General features: G+C 44.3%; 1 protein-coding gene across 1 annotated transcript; it reads left to right on the top strand.

The window, feature by feature from the left end:
- Window positions 1-2350: 2350 nt before the first annotated feature.
- LOC139387029 (BMP/retinoic acid-inducible neural-specific protein 3-like) lies at window positions 2351-15220 on the top strand. Its single transcript, XM_071132991.1, has 7 exons — window positions 2351-2601; window positions 6860-7053; window positions 7562-7779; window positions 10324-10429; window positions 10835-11071; window positions 11809-12031; window positions 14009-15220. Exons 1-7 carry the CDS (start codon window positions 2351-2353, stop codon window positions 15180-15182), a joined length of 2403 nt encoding a protein of 800 aa, XP_070989092.1. The 3' UTR covers window positions 15183-15220.
- The last annotated feature ends 656 nt before the right edge of the window (window positions 15221-15876 follow it).

The following is a 15876-nucleotide window of genomic DNA, read 5'->3' as shown; positions in this document are numbered from 1 at the left end:
TTGACTAGTCACTTTATTCCTAGTTATATGCACATATCTACCTCAATTACCTCGTACCCCTGCACATCAACTCGGTAATGGTACCCCGTGTATACAGCCAAGTTATCATTACTTTTTACATGACTTCAATTCTTCCGTGTAAATACTTTTCTATTATTTCTCCCCAAAAAGTTATTTCTCCATTGTTGGAAGTAAGCATCTCACGGTTAGTCTAAACCTGTTATGTACGAAGCATGTGCCCAATAACATTCGATTTGATTTGATCCTCACGTCCAGCATCGGTGTTGACTGAAGTCATTTAGGGCGCATGGACATGACCCCTCCATATTGAGTTCTCGTTCAATTTGAGTTTGAACGAGAATACGAAGTCCCTTGACAGTCCCGTGGCCCTTGCAAATGACAATAAAACAGGGAAATCGATGGCTGCAGACTACGGATTCGGGAAGCATAGAGAAATAGAGACTACCCTAATGTGCTCTGTCAGTCCAAACCATTTAATAGTTTCACTTCTCGCCAGTCACTCGTGGCACTTTGAATGACAAAACATAATGATGACTTGCAAGTTCCTGAACAAAGGGCGGGCTCCTACAGCAACCGACAAAAAGGGGGATTACCAACCTGACATCAAAGTGCTCATGTTCAGGCATTTAGCTTTTCATTCTTTTGCTCCCTCATAGTTGAAACAGTCTAATTAGCGATCCATCGCCTGCACCTGCCACTCACTCACTCCTCCTTAATCCTCAGTCCCAGAGGATCCACTTTCAACTACTGTCACTCCAGCGTCCATATCTTGTGAGAGGTGTCGACCGACCGGCGTATCAGCTAGCTGTGATGTTGCCATGATGAGAAAATATCAAAATGATACATCTGCTCCACACCTGTCTCCACCATCACTGAAATGACGTATCGATTGCATCTTTAAGGAAATACATTCTGAGCCAAAACTCATTTGAACTATAGCATGGTGCCTTCAACCAAGTTTGATGTTGTTTTGTTTTTGGTAGGCTACCATACCAGTTGTAAGATATCAATAAATACCTAGCTATATGCATTTATACTACACTAATATCTGTTGAAAAAGATCAAGACATTGCTATGTAGAAATTACCAATCTTTCAACATGCATATAACACATTTATAGCCTAAGGTCAGGCTGTGCATCATTGTGATTAGTAGATGCAGTACCAGCAGCTGTGTAGCCTTGTTGTCGTTTCAATCATCATCATCATCATCATTGCCATCTTCATCAACATTGAAATTGCTGTGGCTGCTAAAGCAGTTCGAGCTCACTGTCACCAAATTCCAAATGAAATACATTAATGTGCATTGTGAACAATGTTTCGTTTTGTCTAGAACGGAGCTCTCTCCTATCTGCTCCCCCCTCCATCATTCACACAACTGATACTGCAAGAGGGAGGCAGCAACTGCCTGAGCTTAGGAATTGAACCCCGATAACGAATGATCAGGCTATTTGTGCACCCGATGTAGGAATTTTAGGGGTTACAAATTAAATTAGTAAGTGTTAAATTAAAAATAAGGAAGTTGAAAGAACGCGTATTCAATTCACTGATTGTGAATTATTGTTTTTGACCGCAATTTTTTTACTCACTTGTTTGAGGCGGACGCCCAGAGTTCTTCCCCTTCTGTTTTGAGGCTTAAGTTGTTGCGCAAGGCAAATGTGAGATCCACCTGCAATCTACAGAGGAGTCTGCAATCTACGGAGGAGCCTTCCAATATTTGGATGTATGTGCTCTGGAATATAAAGTGGTTTATTTTCAGAAGGCAGGAAAAATAAACGTTTTTCCCCCTTGATTGGTAATTCAGCCTCGCATCAATTCTTACACGGGCAGTTGAGCGAATTTATTTCATATTTTGACCACACGGAAAATGAAAATATCTTTTATCAGGGCTCGTGCAACCTCGAGATCTCTTTGATTCATTAAAAATAAACATACTTGGTCTCCACACTTTCAGAAATCAGGTAAGGACCCAAGCATATTATTTTACAATACAAGGACTATCTATTCACAAGTTGTATGCAACTGTAAGTATGACGTGGAAATGCACGGAAAATTGCATAGGAATGTTAATGTTGATTTATATACTTGTTTTTTTAACGTTTTTTTATATTGAATTTATCACAGCTCTCCTTTTCAATCTTTCTTTAATATATCAAGTATCTCAGTGTAGTACAATTTCATGCAATATCATATACAGTACAATACTAAAGCTTATAAAATATCACAATTAATGTAGGCTAACATTCCTGAATTGGCAAATTCCCCCAAATGGGTTGTCCCCCCAGGACAAGGGCAAAGTCCGGAGAGGATGAGGAGTCGCTGGGTGAAGCATGAGCTGCCAGGGTATCGGTCTTAGACAGGTGCCTGTGCTGCTCTTATGGGAGGGGGTCGCTCTGGGCCTGTTCTGCTGCTGGACTTGGGCTGGGGTTGCTGCCGCCGCGGCCGGACCCAGTGATGGCGGTGGTGCTGGGCCCATGGGCTGGCTGCTGTCGGACAAAGGGCCCTTCCACAATTCCCTGGAGTTCACGGAGTCTGTGGAGAGACACCAGCAAGGCTACACCACCAGATACAAGATCTACAGGTGATCTCTCTCTCCACATCTATCTTTGCTTTCCCTTCTCTCTCCCTCCACCTTCATCTCTCCCCCTGCCCCCACCCCTCTTTTGCCCTCTACCATAGCTCTACACAAGTGAGGCTATTCCATTCTCCCTCTCTGAACAACCCTTCACTCCTATAGTTTGTGATTCTCAACTCTCAGATGGCATATAAGGGGTCTGAATACTTTCTGAATTAACTGTATGCTATAATTCAGTCCTCACATTGAATGCGCTGTATATTAGTGTCTCAACTGCATACATTCCCCACGGACATTCAAATCCATGCGGCGTCAACACAGACGTCAACACGAACATAAGTAAACATACACTGGATGTCCACCAAACTTCGCACCAAGGGGTATGATGTCTGCAGAACTAGTACAAATTGAAATTGAGGTCATGTGTTACACTGTGCTCTTAACATTACATTAACTTTTGGATTGGTGGTACTTGGTTGAATACACTCTCCACTCTGGTTCATGCTCTGTATCAGAAAGGATACAGACTGCTTTAGAAAAGCAGTATCGTCTGAAACATTCTTAAGTGGTCTGGAATAAATGGAAGGTGAAGTGGGTGTTCTTTTACATTTTGCATTTTTGTATTTTGAAGGTGAAGTGTTTGTACTGCTCAAACTTCCAAGGAACCATATATGATCATTGGAAAGTATAGGATGATGCTGGCCTTGTGCCACTGCAATTCACAATATAATGACATTACTATAATTAACAAAAATATAAACGCAACATGTAAAGTGTTGGTCCCATGTTTCATGAGCTGAATCCCCATACTTTTCCATATGCACAAAAAGCTTATTTCTCTCAAGTGTTGTGCACACATTTGTTTACATCCTTGTTAGTGAGTATTTGTATCCACTGGACAGGTGTGGCATATCAAGAAGCCGATTAAACAACATGATCATTACACATGCCCCCCCCCCCCCCCCCCCCCCCCCAATTGATTTACTTAAATTGACTGATTTCATTACATGAACGATAACTCAGTAAAATTGTTGAATGTTGCGTTTATATTTCTGTCCATTGTAAATATGGCCCTGCTGGTCCACTATGGCTCAATACTTGTTCACCATCTTTTGGTAAGCTAGATAAAGGAGACTTTCTACTGGCTCTGAGAATGATATAGTCTTCTCTGAGAGCACACAGAGTCCCATCACCCATCTCCCTGAACAGCTCCTACTGATTTTAATTCTCTCTAGAGGACGGAGAAAAAGCAACATGGTATCCATTCAATTGAGATGAAGAACCCGCTTTGAAACGTCCTCTGTTTGGATTGGAATATAATCATAGCGACGTAACCATGTGGATTAACTTCGAATTCAGTTACAAGTGATTAAACCGACAGAACGCTGGTGTCCGTTTTTCCTCTCGACCGGCTCTCCATTTTCCCCGGGGAGCCTTCCCGTTTCTCCGCATTTGATTACACATGGCTCCGGGTCTTGAACAGGAAGCTGTCAGACTATTATCCACCAGTGTAGCGTTACCGTAGTATCCCTGCTTCCAATCCATAAGTGCTCACCGGTGAATAAGACCGCAGGCTAACGCCGGGGTGCGATCTATAGTGCCCATCAAGTGACAACCGGAGAGGCACTGCAGTCTGCCTCTCGTTACGATGATTGGATGTAATGACATTCTCCACACTGGCCTTATTCCTCAATTATTTCTCTGCCGATCGTAACTCGTGGCAGTGATTTGATTGCCTCCCATGAGGACGGAGCAGTAGGAGTCTTGACTGTAGCGACTGGAGAGAGAATTGCGTCTTAAGAATGCTAGAGTTTGCATGTCCCCAATGGGATGTGACTGTGTAATTAACACTTGAGGTCGATGTGACACGTGTCAGTACACTCTGTATGTAGCGAGTAATGGTCATCACAAACAGCTAATGGTGAATCACAAGGGCTTTGTGATATAAAATGGTGAACATGCAGTGCATTCGGAAAGTGTTCAGAGCCTTTCCCTTTTTCACATTTTGTTGCGTTACACTCTTATTCTAAAATTGATTAATACAAATTTTTCCTCATTAAATCTACATACTATACCCCATAATGATAAAGTGAAAACAGGTTAGAAATTTTATTTGCAAATGTATTAAAAATAAAAACAGGAATACCTTATATACATACATAAGTATTCAGACCCTTTGCTATGAGACTCGAAATTGAGCTCAGGTGCATCCTGTTTCCAGTGATCATCCTTGAGATGTTTCTACAACTTGATTGGAGTCCACCTGTGGTAAATTCATTTGGAAATGATTTGGAAAGACAAACACCTGTCTAAGTATGGTCTCACAGTTGACATTGCATGTCAGAGCGAAAACCAAGCCATGAGGCCAAAGTAATTGTCCGTAGCGCTCCGAGACAGGATTGTGTCGAGGCACAGATCTGGGGAAGGGTACCAAAAATGTTCTGCAGCATTGAAGGCCCCCAAGAACATAGTGGCCTCCATCATTCTTAAATGGAAGAAGTGTGGAACCACCAAGACTCTTCCTAGAGCTGGCCTTCCGTCCAAACTTAGCAATCGAGGGAGAAGGGCCTTAGTCAGGGAGGTGACCAAGAACCTGATGGTCACTCTGACAGAGCTCCAGAGTTCCTTTGTGGAGATGGGAGAACCTTCCAGAAGGACAACCATCTCTACAGCACTCCACCAATCAGGCCTTTATGCTAGAGTGGCGGTAGCCCCTCCTCAGTAAAAGGCACATAACAGCCCACTTTGAGTTTGCCAAAATGCACCTAAAGACTCTCCGCCCATGAGAAACCAGATTCTCTGTTCTGATGACAGCAAGATTGAACTCTTTGGCCTGAATGCCAAGTGTCACGTCTGGAGGAAACCTGGCACCATCCCTACGGTGAAGCATGGTGGTGGCAGCATCATGCTGTGGGGATGCTTTTCAGCAGTAGGGACTGGGAGACTAGTCAGGATTGAGGAAAAGATGAACGGAGCAAAGTACAGAGAGATCCTTAAGGAAAACCTGCTCCAGAGCGTTCAGACTTCAGACTGCGGCAAAGGTTCACCTTCCAACAGGACAACGACACTAAGCACACAACCAAGACAACTCAGGAGTCTCTGAATTTCCTTGAGTGGCCCAGCCAGAGCCCGGACTTGAGCCTGATCGAACAACTCTGGAGACACCTGAAAATAGCTGTGCAGCGACGCTCCCCATCCAACCTGACAGAGCTTGTGAGGATCTGCAGAGAAGAATGGGATAAACTCTCCAAATACAGTTGTGGCAAGCTTGTATCGTTATACCCAAGAAGACTCAAGGCTGTAATCGCTGCCAAAGATTAAAGGGTCTGAATACTTATGTAAATGTGATATTTCAGTTTTATGTTTGCAAACATTTCTAAAAAACAGTTTTTGCTTTATCCTTGTGGGGTTTTGTGTGTAGATTGAGGGGGGGAAACGATGTAATCAATTTTAGATTAAGGATGTAACATAACAAAAGGTGGAAAAAGTAAAGGGGTCTGAATACTTTCTGAATGCACTGTACTTGCTTTGCTATGGATGCCCCAAGTGCTCATAACTCAAAGCATTTCTATGGTTTCCTGAAAGGTTTCTAATTGCGTTCTAAATGGCTCAAGGTCTTAAGATGTTTCACGGTCACTCAGGTCTGGTTCAGGATAAGCTGTGGTACATGGTTACCCATGCTTATAGGGACGCTGCACTGGTTTATGGGCCCTCTGGCATATAGTAGTTCATGGTCACATTGACAATTTATAGCACTTGTTATGCATTCATAGTGCTGCATTGGACTCCCATAAGGACTCGTGCTACAGTGGCAATATGGTACTGTGGAGATCACCTAAGCAAAGACATTGCCCAACTGAGGTGTCTTTCCATCAGCTAGCTTGAAGCTACAAAGAAATATGGCGATTGCGCAATAACAAACACAATTGCAAGATAAGGTCCTACCATCACAAACTCCCCTACAGACCTGTGAACATATGTGGCTTGAGAGTGACCTACTGTCTATTAGCCAGTGGCAGTCTGTCAGAGCAAATGTGGCAGAGTCTGAGTAAGAGAGATACTGCATGTATCTCTCTGCAAATGTTGTGTCTGTTTTGCATTGGGGTTTATCTGTGAATGAATTCCACAATTACATTCGACTGAATGTTCTCAACAGCCTATTTAGTTTAATGTGATATTTTCACAAAGTTTAAAACTCCTCCCACAAATCAAGAACTCAAATCAACTATTGTATGAAACATGTTATCGTGACGTTGTTTTACAGGGAGTTTGGCAGATGGAAGGTCAACAGCCTGGCGGTGGAGTGGCGTGACAACAGTGGCGGCCTGGCTCCGCCCCTCGACCCTGACTTCATGCACACGGTCAGGCAGCTTGGGAGGCGGCCCACACTCCGCAGGATCACTGAGAAAATCATCAAGAAGTACGGGACTCACCTCCTACTGTCCGCCACGCTGGGAGGTACAGTAAAGGGAGGCTCCGAACGTTGGTTCCTACTTGACCCGCATTGCAGCAGTATTGTTCCCTGGGAGATGTCTTAGACTAAAAATAAGTGTGTTTTTGTCGAGAGAATTTTTGTTAACTCTCATGTCAAAACCTACTCTTCTCAGTGTCTGAGATACATTCAGTAACTTAGCTACAACAGATTCTTCTGCAGAAGCGGTTGATTCCAAATGTAACTTGGAAATGATACAGTTTGGATGTGATGTATGTTATATGTTATATATATATATGTTATGTGCATAAATAGCTTTATACACTAAAGCAGAGGGCTCAGTTCAGTATGGTTGTTGAACTGGCATGAGATTAAACATTGATCACATGTTCTGCCCATTACCATTCTTCAACACAGTCATTGAATAATTGGAACCTCCCTGAAGGAGAGATGGGAGATAATTACCATTGATTAACGTCTCTGGCCCAGCCGCTCAGTCTCCCATTTCCTCATTTCCTGTTGCTTTGTAATCAGGGGAGGAGTCCTTGACGATATTTGTGGATAAGAGGAAGCTAAGCCGCGACCCGGAACAATGGGCTGGAGCTGAGGGCAGCAGACACAATGGTACGGGGGCCATGGCAGGGGCGGTGACCCTGGAGGCCCTTCACCAGCTGGCTGCCTCCTACTTCACCGACAGGGAGAGCACTCTGCGCCGGCTCCACCACCTCCAGATTGCCTCCACTGCCATCAGGGTAAGAGGCCCTCGACTGCCCTCTGCCTCTGGGCATACGGAGTTGAAGTTAGATGCGAATAGGTTACTATATAAAATATAGGTTACTACAGAATAGGTTAGTATATGCAGTATAGGTTACTACAGAATAGGTTACTATATACAGAATAGGAGGTCAAACTGTTAAACCTGTGCTGCTGCTGTGGGGGCTTTGTTTTGTTTCTATGCTTCTGTGGGGGGGGGGGCAAGTGGATAGGCTGCTGCCAACATTTTATTGTTGGTAATTTATTTATGTGAAATAGTCTAAGTGTAGCGTGTTGATTTTCCTTATTGTCGGACTCCCGCTGTGCGGATTTGGTATGTAAGAGTTGCTGCATAGTCTATCTCAAGATGAAACTGCTGAGAATTAACATGTTTCAAGTCATAAGAATTGCATGTGATTTCCATCAGGCTGTACCCACGTGTTCCAATTATATATTCAAGGGATGGACAGATGGACAGGATTCTGTCGATAAAGAATGTGTACCCATAACAACAAAATATACACATCACATAAAATATCCACCACCATATTTTACAGTAGGTATGATATTCTGTTCTGCTTATGCATCCTTATTTCGACACCAAACCCGCCACTGGTGTGCATGGCCAAATAACTTCATTTTCATGTCATCTGACCAAAGCACCAGTTCCAATCCAAGTGCCAGTGGTGTTTAGCAAACTCCAGACGTTTACATTTGTTGGATGACATGAAAATAAAGCTCTTTGGCCACTCGTTGGTGGGTTTGGCGTCGAAATAAGGATGTATAAGCAGAAAGGAACCCCATCCCTACTGTAAAATATGGTGGTGGAGCTTTGATGTTATGGGGCGGTTTTGCTTGTACTGGTCCTGGGGCCTTTGTAAAGGGTCAACGGCATCATGAACTTTACCCAGTATCAGGACATTTTATCCATAAACCTGGTTGCCTCTGCTAGGAGCCTGAAACTTGGCCCCATGTGGATCTTCCAAGCACACAACAAAATCCACAAAGAAATGGTTAATTGTCCACAAAATCAACATTTTGGGTTGGCCAAGGATTGATGTTCTACTTTAATGAGTACACTACTGGAACACACATACACTATATAAACAAAAGTATGTGGACACCTCTTCAAATTAGTAGATTTGGCTATTTCAGCCACACTCGTTACTGACAGGTGTATAAAATCGAGCACACAGCCATGCAATCTCCATAGACAAACATTGGCAGTAGAATGACCTTACTGAAGAGTTCATTGACTTTCAACGTGACACCATCATAGGATGCCACATGTCCAACAAGTCAGTTCGTCAAATTTCTGTCCTGCTAGAGCTGTGCCGGTTAACTGTAAGTGCTGTTATTGTGAAGGGGAAACGTCTAGGAGTAACAACAGCTCCGCCTCGAAGTGGTAGGCCACACAAGCTCACAGAACGGGACTGAGTGCTGAAGTGCGTAGTCGTCTGTCTACGGTTGCAACACTCACAACCAAGTTCCAAACTGCCTCTGGAAGCAACGTCAGCACAATAACTGTTTGTCAGGAGCTTCATGAAATGGGTTTCCAAGGCCAAGCAGCCACACACAAGCCTAAGATCATCATACGCAATGCCAAGTGTCGGCTGGAGTGGTGTTAAGCTCGCCGCCATTGGACTCTGGAGCAGTGGAAGCACGTTCTCTGAAGTGATGAATCATGCTTCACCATCTGGCAGTCCGACGGATGAATCTGGGTTTGGTGGAAGCCAGGAGAAAGCTACCTGCTTCAATGCATAGTGCCAACTGTAAAGTTTGGTGGAGGAGTAATGGTCTGGGGCTGTTTTTCATGGTTCGGGCTAAGCCCCTTAGTTTCAGTGAAGGAAAAGCTTTACTCTACAGCATACAATGACATTCTCGGTGATTCTGTGCTTCCAACTTCGTGGCAACAGTTTCGGGAAGACCCTTTCCTGTTTCAGCATGACAATGCCCCCGTGCACAAAGTAAGGTCCATACAGAAATGGTTTGCCGAGATCGGTGTGGAAGAACTTGACTGGCCTGCACAGAGCCCTGACCTCAACCCCTTTGAACACCTTTGGGATGAATTGGAACGCTGACTGTTAGCCAGGCCTAATCGGCCAACATCAGGGCCCGACCTCACTACTGCTCACGTGGCTGAATGGAAGCAAGTAGTAGTAATTCAGTAGTCCTAAAAATATGCCTTATTTACTTTGAATAACAAAAACAATAGTGATTTTGTCGGACAGCAGTTCTATAGAGATGATATGATGCCTTGGAATGAAAATAATACTACCACTACCATCATAGGGCTTTTATTATTATTATTTTATTTTTTATTATTATTAAATTGTTGTTACAGTATTCAAACAAAATAATCAAAACCAATATCGAAAACCATGATTCTTTTTTAATCATTGAACCGACCTCAAAAAGCACTAATTGCTCAGAACTCGTTCAGATCCACAGAATGTGTTCAGATGTTTGATGCAGGAAACAAAACATGGGTAAATTAATGAACATTCAACATTGACAGTTCATTTGTTACCGTTCCTCCCCAGGTGACTGAAACCAGGACGGGCCCGCTTGGATGCAGTAACTATGACAACCTTGACTCTATCAGCTCAGTACTGGTCCACAGTCCAGAAAACAAGATTCAGTTACAAGGTACTTCTGAAACTAGATCTACAGATAAAATGTCAGCAGGCATAGTCTACAGACAAAATGTCAACAGGTGTATCACTCTGGAAGAACATGAATGAATCAGGTGTGGCTTTCATGGTTTACTCATGTATTCCCAACAAGTTAAAGGGACTACTGTACAGTAACTTATTACAGCTGCCTCTATATGGGGTGCATTCTTAAGAAGGTCCAATGCAGCAAATACAGGGGATAGTAGTTCTTTTCTGCAATCAAATTGGCTCTCGAGGCTAACCCACAAGGAACGTATTCATACCCCTGGATGACTGTAATTGGTACATCCTCAAAAGAAAAATAGCTGCAGTGCCTGATTGTTGTGCCTTCTTACACCCCGAAATACTTACCTACTGTACATCTCACTTGCCTCCCCAGGACTCCAGGTAATTCTACCAGCCTACCTGCGGAGCCGCTTCGTCCAGGCAGCCCTCAGCTACATCGGCTGTAACTCGGAGGGCCAGTTTGTTTGCAGGGCCAGTGACTGCTGGTGCCAGTGCGGCCCGGACTTCCCACAGTGCAACTGTCCACAGACGGACCTCCATGCCCTGGAGAACAACCTACTGCGCCTCAGGGAGGCTTGGACACTGGCCAACCAGGAGTTTGTGGAATCAGGTGTTTACTGGAGTTAGTTGAATATGCAACAGTCCAATGTACTTGGTGATGAGCGGACAATTGAGTAGGCTGGGTGCCAGTATGTTTCTGCTTTAGCCAGCTGGTTGATGACTTGCAACAATGTAGTGTTGAATGTAGGGAGTCAGGTCTTCAGCCTCACATTCAATAAGGTTTCATATGTATGGAGATAATAAAAATCACCATTGTCCAATTTGTCATTGTGATATGGTGGTGGAGTAGGGTGCATAGTAGTTTTAAACCTTCACATAACAAAAGCGTATGTATTTCTCACTCCTTTGAAAGACCTCTGACATACCCTTGTTTCAACAAAAAACTCGATATAATAGGTTAACACGGCGATTTAAATGGTCTTGCTTCGATACCGTAGACAGCTGGACGTGTATTTTTGCACCCACTCCAAGTTACTCACCATCTGATAAATTACCACTTTAATGACTGAGGTTGGATTACCATCCCTCACGACTCCAAATTACAGACAGGTGGTAAATAGAATGTGATACATTTTTGCTCCAATTAAATCATGTCAGTTCTGTTCTCTAGCAAGTCATAAACAATAAGAACAACCTGTTGTTTATTCATACTTGTTTTTTTTTGTAGCTTTTCTCAGACAGTGAGAACAGACACTTTTTTGCCACATTCTTATCATTACCCAATGGCTCATGCTCCTCCCCGCCAGAAAATAAAACTTTACTTATCCATGTTTTTTTTTATTCCAGAGGAGTTCCAAAGTTTTGTTGGAAGGTTGCCAACCCATTACGCCGTGAACACATCTGTCGTGGAGCACTTGTGGAGGATGGATGGGGGTCTGCTCCAACGCTATAGGCAGCTGGAGACCACGAGTGGCCTGCTCCTTGACAAAGCACGTCGCGCCGCTAACAAGCTCTTCAGTCTTAGCAAGAGATGCCGCCATCGGCCCAGGATAGTGCTGCAGAGGGAGAGGTACAGAGTATTTTTAGGGGGCTCGTTAACCCAGAGGTCCCCCCTAAAATACCTTGTCTCGTATTTATGCAACTGATTTATGCACTGTACGAGAAAGAAATGCACTTTTCGGGAAACAAAAGCTGAGAGGTTTTGAAAGGAGACAAGAAGTGCTGACGGTAGAAATTGAGTCTCACCTGGGAAAACCCGAATTAAGGATAGTTGGACGACCGGCAGTAGCTTATTGCAGTACAATTAGAACCGTTTCTACTTTCTTATCCGAAGTATTTAAGACCACAGTGCTCAGGAGTTGTGTGTAGGCCTACATACTAGGTCACAATAAGTCATTGGATAATGTGGGATGTCCACACTCAGAAAGGAGTATGAAGAACAAACGTTTTGACATTCAAACGTTTGTGCTTGAGATCCCGCCTCTTCTACAGTAACTAATTACATGCAATCCCTTTTAATCTCTTTCATTGATGTTAACCGCCAAAAACTACAGTCGGAAGTACATTCAATTTAGAATTTGGATAGCCTGGTCCCAGAACTCTTTGTGCTTTACTGGGGCTGGCAAAATAGATCTGGGACCATGCTTCTGTACCTCTAAAAATACTGTTTCTGAGTAAACGATTAATGGTTTTCGCCCTGTGACTACTGTGGTTTCCTGGTTCAGCCCTATGCCCTGCTACCTGGCCCACCCGTTATTAGTTACTCCAGCTTTCCAGAGCAGCTCTCCTTTTATCGTAACTTCACTGTGATGGATTCCTCTCTCCTGACCGCTCTGTTTCGATAGCCATTCTTTGTATAGGAAATGAACTAAACGGCACAATTACATCGGTTCTCCTGCCATAGGCAAGCTCTGCTTCCTCAATCCAATTACACTGCTTTATCACACCTCGCTGGTAGTAAAAGGGGGATTTGATGGAGGTGCAGAATTATTAAACTTGTACATTTTATTGCATGTGTTCCCATGAAACCTTTTATTCTTTAAAAGCTCTGTAATTGTACTGAGTTGTTAGTATATGCCGTATTCATACATTGAACAAAAATGTGTGTGTGTGTGTGTGTGTGGCTCCCTCCATCGCCACCCACCTGCCTACTCAGGGGGAATTCACGACTAGATGAGCATGTTCATTTTGGTCTGATTTGGCTTGCATTGCAACAGCTGAGCCTATGAGAGCAGAAATGGGGCTTCTGATCTGCCTATCCCTCTCAATTTACGATATTGTTGCTGCTAATGTGCAGTATGAATCCTGCTGTGTCTGAGGAGATGTTTTTCACATACAATCAGGTCAAAAATGATTGGCACCCTTGATTAAGATGAGCAAATAAGACTGTATAAAATAAATACTGAGCTATATTGTATGCTCCAATTTGAAAATGTTTATGCTAATCCAATTGCTCAGAGAAAGATTTAGTTTAACAAGTAAAATTTTTTTGCCCGCAAAAAGAGGGTTAAAATGATTGGCACCCTTGTTTTCAATACTTTTCAAAACCTCACCTTGCGAGGATAATGTCACTGAGCCTTTATCTAGACACATCGGGAGGGATCTTAGACCATTCCTCCAAACAGAATCTTTCCAGTTCTTTGATATCCTTTGTCTGCGCTTATGGACTGCCCCTCCAATTCAAACTACAGGTTTTAAGTCCTGAGATTGTGATTTTGTGGCAAATTAACAATTTCTTTGTGGATATTGATGCGTGTTTGGGATTATTATTTCACTGGAAGATCCAGTTGTAACCAAGTTTCAGCCTCTGTCCTGGTACTGGGTAAAGTTCACTTTTTCTTTTGTTGCATACAAATATTTATTTCATACTGGGGTTTTTTGCTCATCTTTATTTTCATTTTGGACCTGACTGGATCTCATAGACAGAAAACAAGAAAATGGACTAACAAAAGTGACCAAAAGAAAACATAAATTTACTAAGCAATCAAAATGTAAAGTGACTAAGAAGTTACCCTCATCTACAGTATGTTCTATCCTCTGTCCTCAGACCCCTTCGCTACTGGCTGAGCTACATCCTGTCCCTTCTGTACTGCAGTGAGAATGACCACATCGGCCTGTACTCTGTGGAGACCCGCAGCTGCTCCTGCCCCTACCTCCACCCCCCCTGCCAGGGCCCCGTCCCCTGCTCAGTAGGAGAGGGCCCCCGCTGCACCTCCTGTTCCACTGAGAACCGCACCCGCTGCTCCAGCTGCAACCCGGGCTTTACCCTGGGCCAGGGGCTGTGCCGACCCGCCGTGCCTGACCCCACGGACCCCTACCTGGGTTTGGAGAGTGACCGCGACCTCCAGGACCTGGAGCTGTGCTACCTGCTCCAGCACCGGGACCCGCGCATCACCTTGCACGGCATCTTCGTCAGCAACGACGTTCGCCTCAACTCCTGGTTTGACCCGTCGTGGCGGAAGAGGATGCTGCTGACCTTGAAGAGCAACCGCTACAAGTCCAACCGTGTGCATATGCTCCTGGGGGTGGCGCTCCAGGTGTGCCTGACCAAGAACAGCACGCTGGAGCCTGCGCTGTCCGTGTTCGTCAACCCGTTCGGGGGCAGCCACTCGGAGAGCTGGACCATGCCCATCGGCCAGCACGGCTACCCCGACTGGGAGCGGACCAAGCTGGATATCCCCCTGGACTGCTACAACTGGACCTTGACGCTGGGCAACCGGTGGAAGAGCTTTTTCGAGACAGTGCATTTCTACCTGAGGAGCCGCATTAGGGATTCGGTGCCAGGATTGGCTCCAGGGCCAGAGGTTAGGGGACACAGGAACGCTAGTACAGTGTACCTGGAATCCCCAGAGGGCACCGTGGACCCAGTGGTAGCATCTTCATCCCAGAACATGGGCTACATGAAGATCAACAGCATGCAGCTGTTTGGATACAGCATGCACTTTGACCCGGACACCATCCAGGACCTGATCTTGCAGCTGGACTACCCGTACACTCAGGGATCCCAGGACTCGGCCCTGCTGCAGCTGGTGGAGATCCGCTACAGGGTCAACCGACTCTCTCCTCCAGGGGCTCAACCGATGGACCTGTTCTCATGTCTGCTCCGTCACAGACTGAAACTGTCCAGCTCTGAAGTGACCAGAATACTGGCTTCCTTACAGGCTTTCAGTGCCAGACAACCAAACTCTGTGGAGTACGAAGCAACCAAACTATGTAGTTAATAATGAGCGGTGGGCAGGGCCAATGTGATGTTTTTTGTATTAACCCAATCAGAGACAATGTCTGCCACATAGCTTATAGATTTTGTCCAATGGGTCCATTTGTGTCAGTGTACACTGTTCATGGCTTTAGTTGTATGTAAGTGTCATTAAATTTGATGTTTTGAATCACTCAAATTAATCAAATTGCTTTCATTTATGTACTTTTATGAATTTTAGGAAACAAACCATCAATTGGTTATTACATTGATACTAACATGCACCCGACTGGAGCATATGTATCAATCCAATTCATCTGCTGAGGGAAGGGGAGTGAGACGCTGCATATGGGCTGTGTTTGTACTGACCATCTGAAGCTGCAGAATACATTGTCTCACAGTGTCTCTATTCTCCAATGGGGAGAGAAGGCATCCTTGGCACAGATTACCAAGCATATAGTGGGGAGACTGAGAGTAGTAGCCTCCTACTCTGTACCTGGCCGACATTCACATTTACTGTGAGGGATGAGGGAGGGAAGCAGAGAGACATGCAAAGCATCAAACACAGGCTAGGTATCAAAGGCCAGGATCAGAGATACAGTTGAAGTCGGAAGTTTACATACACCTTAGCCAAATACATTTAAACTCAGTTGTTCACAATTCCTGACATTTAATCCTAGTAAAAATTCCCTGTTTTAGGTCAGTTAGGACTCACCACT

The sequence above is a fragment of the Oncorhynchus clarkii genome, chromosome 28 (genome assembly GCF_045791955.1).
Source record: "Oncorhynchus clarkii lewisi isolate Uvic-CL-2024 chromosome 28, UVic_Ocla_1.0, whole genome shotgun sequence".
Classification (NCBI taxonomy): Eukaryota; Metazoa; Chordata; class Actinopteri; order Salmoniformes; family Salmonidae; genus Oncorhynchus; species Oncorhynchus clarkii.
This window is presented reverse-complemented; position numbering and strand designations above follow the sequence as displayed.

Excerpts from the sequence above, each read along its gene's own strand:
- LOC139387029 (XM_071132991.1), top strand. The coding sequence starts at position 2,351 with ATGAGCTGCCAGGGTATCGGTCTTAGACAGGTGCCTGTGCTGCTCTTA. Across the intron at positions 10,430-10,834 it reads AAACAAGATTCAGTTACAAG|GACTCCAGGTAATTCTACCA; the intron begins GTACTTCTGAAA and ends TTGCCTCCCCAG. Across the intron at positions 11,072-11,808 it reads CCAGGAGTTTGTGGAATCAG|AGGAGTTCCAAAGTTTTGTT; the intron begins GTGTTTACTGGA and ends TTTTTATTCCAG.